The following is a 12,500-nucleotide window of genomic DNA, read 5'->3' as shown; positions in this document are numbered from 1 at the left end:
TAGTAGTTAGTAGTAGTAGTAGTAGTAGTAGTAGTAGTAGTAGTAGTAGTATATAGTAGTATAGTAGTAGTAGTAGTAGTAGTAGTAGTAGTAGTAGTAGTAGTATAGTAGTAGTAGTAGTAGTAGTAGTAGTAGTAGTAGTAGTATAGTAGTAGTAGTAGTAGTAGTAGTAGTAGTAGTAGTAGTAGTAGTAGTAGTAGTAGTGGTAGTAGTAGTAGTAAAAGTAGTAGTAGTAGTAGTAGTAGTAGTAGTAGTAGTAGTAGTAGTAGTAGTAGTAGTAGTAGTAGTAGTAGTAATATTATCCAAACCTACTACTACAACCGTCATCATTCTTACTACCTCTACCACAGCCAACAATGTCACAACATCAACATCCCTACCACCACTATGGCGTCGCAATTTCGTGTAAGCTCAAATTTTGCACAATTTGTATATCAAAAAATAACATAGGTTTTTATCATAACCTCACCATTACTTGGGCAAACAGCAATTCAATTAGTTGTGTATTTGGGTTAGTCATCCTACACTTCCGGGCAGACGTTCTTGACGCTTGTCAACAAACAACTGTAGTAATAATAATAATAATAATAATAATAATAATAATAATAATAATAGTAATAATAATAATAATAATAATAATAATAATAATAATAATAATAATATGCCCCAATGTCGTCGGTGACTCAGCGTTGTCGTTACAATTCCAACCAATGCTTGTGTGGTTAGTGATAGAGAGGTTTAGATTGACGCAAAACTATGGCCCGCTATTGTGTCCTTTGATAAAGAACTGAACAAGTGTGTATGAAAGGTGCCAGACAACGCAAGAAAGAAAAATACAAGAAAAAAGTCGAGGTCGACTGATTGTTCCGATGTTGTTGTTTTTTCTTGTATATTTCGTTCTTGCTTTGTATGGCACCATTCATACACACTTGTTCAGTTCTTTATCTGAAACCGGTGCCTGTTCCTTAATTTCTTAATTTGTCCTTTGACAAGCTGCTTTACATGCAATGCTCTACTCCACCGAGATCTATACGAGAGTCTGGTCGAGTCCTAGTAATAAAAAGCAAACCTAACAGCTAACTTGTAAGATAAAGAACTGACCAAGTGTGTATGAAAGGTTCTTTATCTTACACCGGTGCCTGCTCCTTAATTTCTTAATTTGGTAACTTGTAAAGTATGACATGAAAAGTGTGGCTCAATTTCCCCTCATGAGGGAAAACATGACGCGCGGAGCGACTCATTCCCCGAGAGCAATGCCACGACTTATGTCTCATCTTTGCTTTTGTGTGTGTTTGTGTGTTTGCGTGTGTGTGTGTGTGTGTGTGCGTGTGTGTGTGTTATTGTTGTTTGTTTTTTTTTCAGGCCACAAATCCTTCCTTAATTCATCCAATTATATCTAATTGCCTTTCACTCATCAAAAGACTAATTTACAGCAATAGATTAGAACTGGTGAGGCTAGAAGAAAATCAAAACTCAATCCAAACAGGGGAAATTTGGTGCTGATTAGAGTAAAGGATATTGCCAATGAGGTCTTCTAAAGGTGCAGTTTTTATCATTTCGTCACAATTAATGATTATATTGAGATCCTCGTCTGGTTCCTCTCGGCTACTTGTACCAAAATCAAATATGTGAGTCTGTTGTCTTGTTTTGGTTCACAAACTTGGAACGCTGCTACTACTACTACGAGAGCTGAGGGAGTCAAGCCATTACGCTGTTCCTAAATCTAAATTCAAGTATGTAGTTTTGGAATCATTGTTATAGCGTTTTTTTTTGTTTTGTTTTTTTTGTTTTTTTTAATAAATGGGACAATCTGTGTGTGTGTGTGTGTGTGTGTGTGTGTGTGCGCGTGTGTGTGCACACGTGTGTGTTTGCGTGTGTTTGTGCGGGGTTTTTTTTTCTTCGTTGTCTAGCGTTTACAGCCTATGTGGGTTAAGATTATTATTATTATTATTATTATTATTATTATTATTATTATTATTATTATTATTATTATTATTATTATTATTATTATTATATTATATTATTATTATTATTATTATTATTATCATTATTATTATTATTATTATTATTATTATTATTATGATTATTATTATTATTATTATTATTATTATTATTATTATTATTATTATTATTATTATTATTATTATTATTACAATTATCATTATTATTATTATTGTTATCATTATTATTATTATCATTATCATTATTATTATTATTGTTATCATTATTATTATTATTAATTATTATTATTATTAGTATTATTATTATTATTATATTATTATTATTACTATTATTATCGTCATTATCATTTATTATTTATTATTATTATTATTATTATTATTATTATTATTATTATTATTATTATTACTATTAATAGCGTTTCATTAGCGTTTAGAGCCTATGTGGATTAAGATTATTATTAATTATTATTATTTTATTATTATTATTATTATTATTATTATTATTATTATTATTATATTATTATTATTATTATTAATTATTATTATTATTATTATTATTATTATTATTATTATTATTATTATTATTATTATTATCACTATTATTATTCATTATTATTATCATTATTATTATATTTATTATTATTCATTATTCTTATTATTATTATCATTATTATTATTATTATTATTATTATTATTATATTATTATTATTATTATTATTATTATTATTATTATATTATTATTATTTATTATTATATTATTATTTTATTATTATTATTATTATTATTATTATTTTATTATTATTATTATTATTATTATTATATTATTATTTTATTATTATTATTATTTATTATTATTATTATTATTATTATTATTTATTATTATTATTATTATTATTATTATTATTATTATATTATTATTATTATTATATTATATTATTATTATTATTATTATTATTATTATTTATTATTATTATTATTATTTTATTATTATTATTATTATATATTATTATTATTATTATTATTATTATTATATTATTATATTATTATTATTTTTATTATTATTATTTATTATTATTATTATTATTATTAAAGCACAGTGCTCTTCTCCTACCCCCCGCCCCCCCATCCACCCCCCATCACACACTATTCTCCCCTTAAGCGCAATCGTTCAATTACATTTAACTTCTACTGACTAAACCTTTCCCTTGGGCGTGAGAAATTGTCTGCGGTGGTGTTGTTGGTAAACCTTGATTTTGATGGATTGCGCGTGTGTGAAGGTTGACAGTTTGGTCAGTTTAACGGTTTTTGCGAGGAGAGCAGTGGTCAATCAAGTGTTTACGACGTTACGAGGTTAGTAAATCCTTTATAGATGGTAAACTATGGCAAGTCTGAGGTGCAATGACACAACGCTCTTTTCGTATTTTGGACAGAATAATTTTATTTTTTATTACTTTTTGTGACCATTTATAATAAGAAGAAACTAGATCCATGTGAACCCGGAGTTTAGTATTAAGTTCCAGGCTTATTTTATAAAGGGGGTCCATAGCTCAGTTTGTAGAGCACTCGCTTCACACTCAAAGGGACAAAGATCAATTCCGGGTGAAGTCGATTTTTTTTCTGACCCTTGTCCACCCAGCAATGATTGGCAAGTTGGGTCTGTTAGTTCTAGCGGGATGTACTTTGCAATAGACCGACGTCCTATCCAAAGGATAGCAAGCAATTGTTTTTGTCCGGCTTACGCTATAAATAAACTTTGGCGCCATGGATCCAATGGCTCTGAAGGACCACTTAATTTATTTTTTTAAACAGTTTTAAAATAAACGTCTTTATTGAGGAGTGTGTTACTTTTCATAAAAAATTCGAAAAGAAGTGTATTTTCTTCATCTAATTTCCTTCAACATAATGCCAGACCGACACAGTGAATGAAATCTATCGTCTAATAACTGTATCGGTTCAGAGTAATATGAATGATGAACATTCAATTTATATTCATTGTCAAAAACACGAAACCCGTGTAACGTCACGTCGGTACTCGGGAAAGACACGTATTAAATAAATGACCAGAAAACTCGTCCTTCGAATATCGATCGATTTAAATGACTCCCATCTTGACAGAAACTCTCAAATCTGTTACTTCACTTAGAAGGATCAGTTTTCTGGCCATAATTTTAATTGAGTGGATTTATTACAGTCTTATTAATAAAATAAATAACTTATCACATGTTTCTTATTTTCGTTAGGAAGGTAAATTGTTTCAGCATCTCATAATCATGTGCTGAGACGGAGTGTCCCATATTACATAAATTATTTTCTGGCCAAACTAAATGAAAAGCGTTTTGTCAGTACACCGCAAAACTATACTGTAATCCACTCTCGAACCTCAAGACCTGGTCATTAAGTCTTTACAGGCGCTTTAAACCTTTACAGGCGTGATTAGATTTTGACCAGTTAACTATCGTACTCTGTAACGGAATTATGTATTTTTAATTTTGGCTAAAAAACTCGTCCTTCAACTGTTGGTCGATGTAAAGGACTTTCATCATTCTCAACTCTCCTGAGACCTCTTTCTGAAGTAAGATATTTAACTGCTTAATACAACCATAAATTAGCTCAGTCATTGTTACTGAGGAAACAATAAGTGCGATAAGAGGTCCCAGGTTGGCTAGTTTATGCTGGTTATTTAAACCGATCGATATTTGGAGGACACGTTTTCTGGCCAAATCTTTAAATGTACGTGTTTTTTTTTTATAGAATGACAGTTAAACTCATCATTCTCATCTCTCAAACCTGGGAACTCTTTCTAAAGTATGACATTTAATTGCTTAATCTAACCATAAATTAAGTCATAATCAATTTTACTAAGGAAACAATAAGAGCGATGAGACACCACGCTATCCCTAACGACTATTTTCAGGGTTTTTACACGAAATGCCATACGTACAGCAACAGCAAAAAAATATTTTTAAAAACTCATACTCAAAAGCAATAACGTCATACACTAGATAATTTGTTCAGCAAGATGAGCTACACAAAACAGCATTGGCCTCTTATAACTATAACAACAAAAAATCTTTTAAATTGTGCGGGACAACATAAATCGGATTATGAAAAATGTTCATTGAATGGTAACAGGGCGATTCACTGGTATAGTATCCATAACCACATACTGTACTTGTATTATTGGGAGGACATTTGCGACTCGCCGCCTAAAGCCCATGAAGTCAGGGTGACCCAGAAGCCGAAAAGGAAATTTCGAGTTAAAACGATAAAAAATAATTATTTATATTTACAAAAAGTCAGTTTGTATCTAATGATCAGAATAGATGTGTTTTAGAAGTTAGTAATATATTACATAATATTAAGTAACAATGAATAGCTATGTTATTTTTGCATTAGATTTGGGCTTGACAGACGGACCGATAGATTTTCCTCCTTTTTGACAAAGTGTCATTATCATAAATAGATATTTATTTCATTTAATGAAAACTTTATTTAAAACATGTGAACTTGAACGAAATATCATATCCTTTACTATAAAATGTAATTCTCAGCATCTGAATGATTTTGAAATAATGTTCTGAGACAAATAGATAACATTTGATTGGGTTGAAAATAGATCTCGCGCCTAAAGGGATAAACTACTCATCATAGTTGAGGCATGGTCATTAAATTTATGAGACTACGGAGTCTTAACGTCACCTACGTTGCGTGAAAGCCCTTGGGGTTTGGGACAGTGGGGAGGGGGGAGGGGGTGGGGATAGAGAGGGAGAGAAAGGCAGTCAATGGCCAGTTATTGCTCTTTGTTTACATGTCACCAGTGCACCAAACGGAGTGGGTCAGCTGAATTTTCTACTGAACCAGATAACTACCATACTCTGAAACATCACGTGTTTAAAATTTGGTCAGAAAATCCGTCCTTTCAAAATAGATGGATTGAAGTGACCCTCATCTTGGCAAAAAAAAAAAAAAAATTAATTAATTAAATCTCAAACCCAGTACCTCGGGAGTTTAGTTGAATTTCCAGGTTTGAAAGTGTCTGGCAAGATAAGGTCATTTTAATAGATCTATTTTTGGTGGATGACTTTTCTGGTCAAGTTTTATAATATGTGTCTTTCGTCGTACGACAGTTCACTGGTTAACCTCGCAATCCGCCTAATGCAGATTATGTATAGGCAGTCAGTGTTATGCAAGCAAATGCTGTATTGTATAAGTTACTAAGGTTGTTTGTTTTTTGTTTTTTTAATTTTTTGTTTTTAATTCTTTTTTTTTAAATAGTTAATTTGGCAGTATGTCGAGATATATCAAGTAAATAGGAGTCCTTCAGAGCCATGAGCCCAATGGAGCTGGAATTTTATCCGGTTTCTATATCGCAAAACGGACTATAGCGATTGCTTGCTACTCTTAGGATAGAACGCTAGTCTATCGCAAGGTACTTTCCGACATATCTTATAAATCCAGCTATCTAATCTCTGTTGGGTGGACAGAAAGGAGGGAGGGGAGGGGGGGGGACCTCAACTTTACCCGGGATCGATCTAGGCCCTTTGAGCGTGAAGCGAGTGCTCTGTCGTATCGGTAAATAGTACTAAATTAAATGGCAAAATCAGTACAATTGTAATATCCAAGTCTCTGACAATTGAGTTAAAGTGCAAAAGCTATAAGAATTAATTATGATGTTTATATTATCATTTGCAATATAGGAATCTTCATTCACTCTCCTTGATAAAAACATTTGGCTGAACAAAAAATCTATAATAATACTATTACACGAGGAGGTGACATTCAAAACCTGCTAAGTGGCACCCAGGTGGAAAATGATTTGATACGAGCTTTAAATCTATTGGATACGAAAAAAGGCTTGTCTTTCAAATCATTCACGGTATTGTATGATAATACCAAGCCAAGTATTTTCTTCTTTAACTTACTAATTTGAAATTAGTAGTAGTAGGTAGTAGTAGTAGTAGTAGTAGTAGTAGTAGTAGTAGTAGTAGTAGTAGTAGTAGTAGTAGTAGTAGTAGTAGTAGTAATAGTAGTAGTAGTAGTAGTGGCAGCAGCAGCAGTAGTAGTAGTAGTAGTAGTAGTAGTAGTAGTAGTAGTAGTAGTAGTAGTAGTAGTAGTAATAGGAGTAGTAGTAGTGGTAGTAGTAGTAGTAGTAGTAGTAGTAGTAGTAGTAGTAGTAGTAGTAGTAGTAGTAGTAGTAGTATATAGTAGTAGTAGTAGTAGTAGTAGTAGTAGTAGTAGTAGTAATAGTAGTAGTAGTAGTAGTAGTAGTAGTAGTAGTAGTAGTAGTAGTAGTAGTAGTAGTAGTAGTAGTAGTAGTAGTAGTAGTAGTAGTAGTAGTAGTAGAAGTAGTAGTAGTAGTAGTCGTCGTCGTCGTCGTTGTCGCGGCAGAAGTGTTGCCTCCATTCTGGCACCCTGTCCAAGCCATCTCCATCTACGCCTCTTTATAGTTGTATCTATGCTCACTGTGCCTGTTTATTTCTTATTTAGTTTCATTATGTCAAAATATTCCATGCCATAAAAAGTTAACTATTTCTGTCAAAAATATTTAAAAGGTGTTAACAAGTGTACGCCAGTCCAGTTTGACAATACAGTGGTACCTGAAAAAGTGTCAACAGAACTAAATTTACTATATCCATTGAATTGCACGAGGCTTTCACGCGGAAACAAAACGTTTCAATGGAACTTGGAGGTGACCGTTGTTACGATTCAATGACACAGATTGTTCGATGATGGCGGGGAAGCATTTCAATAGTGACGATAATAACAGTTATGAGTGAGAACCGGGAACCACAGGCCTATGTGTGAAGCAAAAGTAAATGGACAAAGAGGCTTCACAGTGAGTCGATGTTGACGACATTACAATGATTAATTTTGTCATGGTTAGCACATAATGACAATGCAACAGATTGCTTCTCTACAACCCCTCCCCTCCCCTCCCCTCATTTCAAAAATGAAAAGAGCTTACAACAATCCTGTAACCACAAGAACTACTACTACTAATACTACTACTACTACTACTACTACTACTACTACTACTACTACTACTACTACTACTACTACTACTACTACTACTTTCGATAAATATCCCAAAGTGATTATACATTAACGATAGATAAAATTATGCGAAAACAAACGAACTGATAATATTTCTAATTGCTCTAATAATTTTTTTTAAATACAAAAAAAAAAGAAAAAAAAATAATATAATGAGATGTGTTTTTTAAACCTAGTAAAACAGACTTTTAAAAAAGAAAGAAAGAAAGAAAGAGGAGCAAAACCCAAAAACCGCAATGAAAAAGAAGAAAGATAAAAAAATTTTAAAACAAACTCAAAGCAAAACAAGAAAACCATGCAAAGAAAAACATACAGAACAAAATAAAAACAAAAACAAAAACCCCCAAAAAAACACACACAAAAATACTTTAAAAAATCGAACACCAGTCGATTCTAAATAATCTCTTGCGATTAGAATTTCCCTGAATAAACAAATATTCAAAATTTTAGCCAGAAAATTCGTCCTTCAAATATCGATCGATTGAAATGACAATTATCTTGGCAAAAACTTGGCATTTGAGAGTTTTTGCCGAGATGAGGGTTATTTTAATCGGTCGAAATTTGAAGGACGAATTTTAAATACGTGTTCTTGTTTTTCCCAAGGAACGAAATGGAGATGAACCCACTTTTGAGTCAGTGATTAGTTCACAGCTGCAATCGGGTAAATCAGTGGCACTTTTCACCACTCTGATTTAGTTACCTAATCTCATTCGTTAGTCTATGATTGTTTTATTGGTGAGCACAGCGGGAATATTAAGCCATGCTCTTCCAAATTTCACTGCCAAAATATCTACTGATTATGAATGGAGATAATAGCATGGTAAAGGGATTTTCAGTAGTCTGACCTTGGTGCGACATAAGTGTAAAGCCAATGGGAATATAATATCTACAATAAAAATGGACATGAGCTTGATGCTTCTTCTTCTTCTTCTTCTTCTTCTTCTTCTTCTTCTTCTTCTTCTTCTTCTTCTTCTTCTTCTTATTCTTCTTCTTCTTCTTCTTCTTTTTCTTCTTCTTCTTCATAAAAATTTACGCACGACCTGTACGATGTCCAGAAGGGATTATTTACTGTTTGCTGACAGTAACACCAAAGGCCACAGCTATAAATTGTACAAACCCAGATGCAACACGTCACTCAGACAGCATTTCTTTAGCCAGCGTGTAATCGATCTAAAGATTTCATAACTATTGAAATCAGTGCAACAGCTCTGTGATCGTTTATTGATTCAACTTTTTCTTCTTTTTTCTTGAACAGGAATAGTTTTTGAAGTTTTCCAAACTGCAGGGATCGAAACGCATTGGAGGGACAGGTTAAAATATGCGTATTAATGGGGGAAAGCTGATGGGCACATTCTTTTACTAATTTTCCTTTCAATCCACCCGGCCCAGCAGCCTTCATCTCATATAGTTTCGAAAATATAAATTTCGTTTCTTCTTCACTGACCTCAATAGTCATATCATCTTCCAAAACCCTCTTAACCATCCAATTAACCAACTAACTGATTGGTTCCGGTCCACCAGGAACCACCAGTCAGAACATCATAATTACCCTCACTCCACATCTAACAATACCTACATTAACCTCATACTTATTTGTATAATTCCCTAAAAGAGTTATATAATTACAAACTACCAACCCATTAGATCCCCTAACTGCCCAATTAACCTCTCACCCTCCATGAACTCTTCAAGGAATATTAATAATTCTATATTTCACTTCATCTTTTAAAAAAATATATTTTTTTAAAATGATAATAAATAAATAAATAAAATAAAATTAATGAAAAATATTAAGAATTCCGATAGTTAACGTATAATACAGAAGCAGTAAATGACATAAAGCCATTCTACTGCTACTGACGCTAAACATTTTAAAAATTATGTTTGATAATAAACCTAACTAATAAGATTGATACTAATTAAGAGGGTCATTAGATAGTATGGTATGAGATTAGAAGGAAAAAAAAAACAAGAAAAAAAAAAACAAAAAAAAACATCATCTTCCAAAACCCTGTTTAACATTTTCAATATCGAATGTGTTTGCTGTGTCCAAACGCGAATAGAATTAGTTTAAAAATTCAATTTAGATGTTTTCTGGTATAATCGTGGGCTTTGGATTATAGTTGACAGCAGTTTTAAGGTCCCGCCGCGTGTCCTTTATATCCCCAGAAGGAAAGCATTTTTCACTTTTATTTTTGTACTTGTCTCCAAAACTAGATATTACTCTCTTGATCTCTCTTTGTTTTGTTTTAAGATCTCTTTTGTTTCCACTGGTAAAGAGAGTTTTCTTTTGGTTTAATAAAAGTTTTAGATCTTTTGTTATCCAAGGCTTGTTGTTAGGATAATACATTATTTCTTTTTTTACACAAGCTGTTCACAAAATTTTTAATACTCACTACTCACAGTCATTCAGCTCACCACATGAACTACATGATTCGATAAAAAAAAGTTCCAGTCAGTGCATTCAAAACAACCACGCAAATGTTCACACACACTTGCATTCCAGATCTGTACACTTTTTTTTACTGGTTTTACACGTTTAAAAACAGGGCGTAGGTGGGGAGTAACAAGAGCATGCATTGGTCAGATAAACCTAGTGGGGTACGGGTGAACATTTTAAATTTTACATTTTCTTATAATAATGTTGTTAATGTTATAATATTAATTTCTACGTGTGATGATTTCAAGGATAATACCTGTAAATTATGCCCAGGATGCGCATACAGTTAATTTAATCGTTGAGACTTAGCTAAAAAATAAACATCGACTTTAAAGAAAACGCAACCTTATTATCTAAATAGTAAAGATAGACTTAATTAGTAGCTACTGCATATTCCCGAGACAAGTCATGCGGTCCTCCCGTACATCTGTTACTAACCCTAAAACTGTATGTAAATCTTCGATGAATGCAATCACTTGCCGTGGTTAATGAGGATAATTAACATAAAGATGAATTGACTAAATACACACTATAGTACAATCGTATTGGTGGCGGGATTATAAGATTACTACAGGATGAATAGTATAAGAGAGAGAGAGAGAGAGAGAGAGAGAGAGAGAGAGAGAGAGAGAGAGAGAAACCCTAATGAGCAAGAATTGTAAGGAGGAGGAGAGAGAGGAGGAGGAAGAAGAAGAAGAAGAAGAAGAAGAAGAAGAAGAAGAAGAAGAAGAAGAAGAAGAAGAAGAAGAAGAAGAAGAAAGAAGCTTAGATGAGGATAAGAAATTGAAGGTAAAGGAGGAAATGGTAAATGAGGATGAGAACGGTCATAGGATGATTTGGGGAGGCAAAGGAGGTCGAAGTGGAAGGTAAACGACATTATGCGTATTGGAGCGAAAAGAACGCAAGTCAAAATAATGCTAGATATAAACTGATTCACATGCCACAATAATTTTAAAAAATCAATAGAAATACAATCAAAGATAAAGATCAATATACCAGAGAAGGCAGAGAGAATTAAAAAAAAAAATACAACTTCTCCCCTCCCCGAAAAAAAAACACAAAATGAACTCCAACTAGAAATAACAACAACAACAACAAAAACAACAACAACAACAAAATCCCAAACAAAGAAAACAGAATAACAAACATTCTATCTATCTCTAGCCAAAGTTTTTTTAAAAGAAAAAATATATCGCGACTGCCGCGTAAGGCGCTTTTTATCATAAAGTGAAGCAATATGCCCTCATTAATATGTAAAAGATAGAATTATCAACATACGAATCATACTATAAAAAGGACAAAAATGTTACAGAACTAATAAACATGGATACGTTTCTTGCAACTAGACTTTTACAATGATTTTTAAAAAATGTATAGATACTACTGAGGGCCTGGAACCCAAGCAGAAGAAAACATAAGAGGACTTGAAATGGCGTGAAATCCGATAAACCGCAGAAATTTGAGACCAATGCCAATTTGCCACAGAAAAAAAATCACTGCTTACCTTCATAACTCTTTTCCGTAGCCATCATAGACTGCAAGTATTATTCCAATTGGTCGACAAGTACTTTTCCTACTTTACAAACAATAGAAAATAACATTTATCACGCAACAACCTCATACGCCGAATCGAACAGTAAAATCAATCAAGTTTACATAAAACGAGCGCATCTTCTATCTTTATCTACCTAGAACACCACTGGCTGAGATCGAAAAATTCTGTACGTCTATGTCATATCCACAATCATCCAAATCATATAATATAAATCATTTCCTTAGTAACAAACAATAGATATCACTAATGCAGGACATTAGACTATATAGTTTCCACTGAATAAAACGGTGAGTGAGTGATCAGTGATCGGTATTATAACCTGTGGGTGTTATCTCCACTCCAACATCATTCTAACCATAAATCTCTCTCTCTCTCTCTCTCTCTCTCTCTCTCTCTCTCTCTCTCTCTCTCTCTCTCTCTCTCTCTCTCTCTCTCTCTCTCTCTCTTGTTCCCTCACTCGCATATTTCGGCAAGCGAGTCAAATGCTTTC

General features: G+C 32.6%; 1 protein-coding gene across 2 annotated transcripts in view; it reads right to left on the bottom strand.

Annotated features, from left to right (window-relative positions):
* The window catches only part of LOC144977422 (uncharacterized), a 37,193-nt gene extending 24,831 nt beyond the window's left edge, over positions 1-12,362 (bottom strand). The window contains exon 1 of one of the 2 annotated variants that reach the window (XR_013646305.1): positions 11,960-12,348. Coding sequence is in view for 1 of the 2 variants with exons in the window: in XM_078922629.1 (XP_078778755.1) it covers positions 11,960-11,987 (28 nt within the window). In the remaining variant the exon portion in view is untranslated. Of the gene's footprint in view, positions 1-11,959 lie in introns of both variants that reach the window. The other variant, XM_078922629.1, reaches the window with a different exon arrangement.
* Positions 12,363-12,500: the final 138 nt, after the last annotated feature.

Source organism: Berghia stephanieae, chromosome 1 (assembly GCF_034508935.2).
Source record: "Berghia stephanieae isolate SIO BIC M18660-M18661 chromosome 1, UCSD_Bste_1.3, whole genome shotgun sequence".
Taxonomy (NCBI): domain Eukaryota; kingdom Metazoa; phylum Mollusca; class Gastropoda; order Nudibranchia; family Aeolidiidae; genus Berghia; species Berghia stephanieae.
The sequence above is the reverse complement of the archived record's forward strand: the minus strand, read 5'-3'. Positions and strand labels throughout refer to the sequence as shown.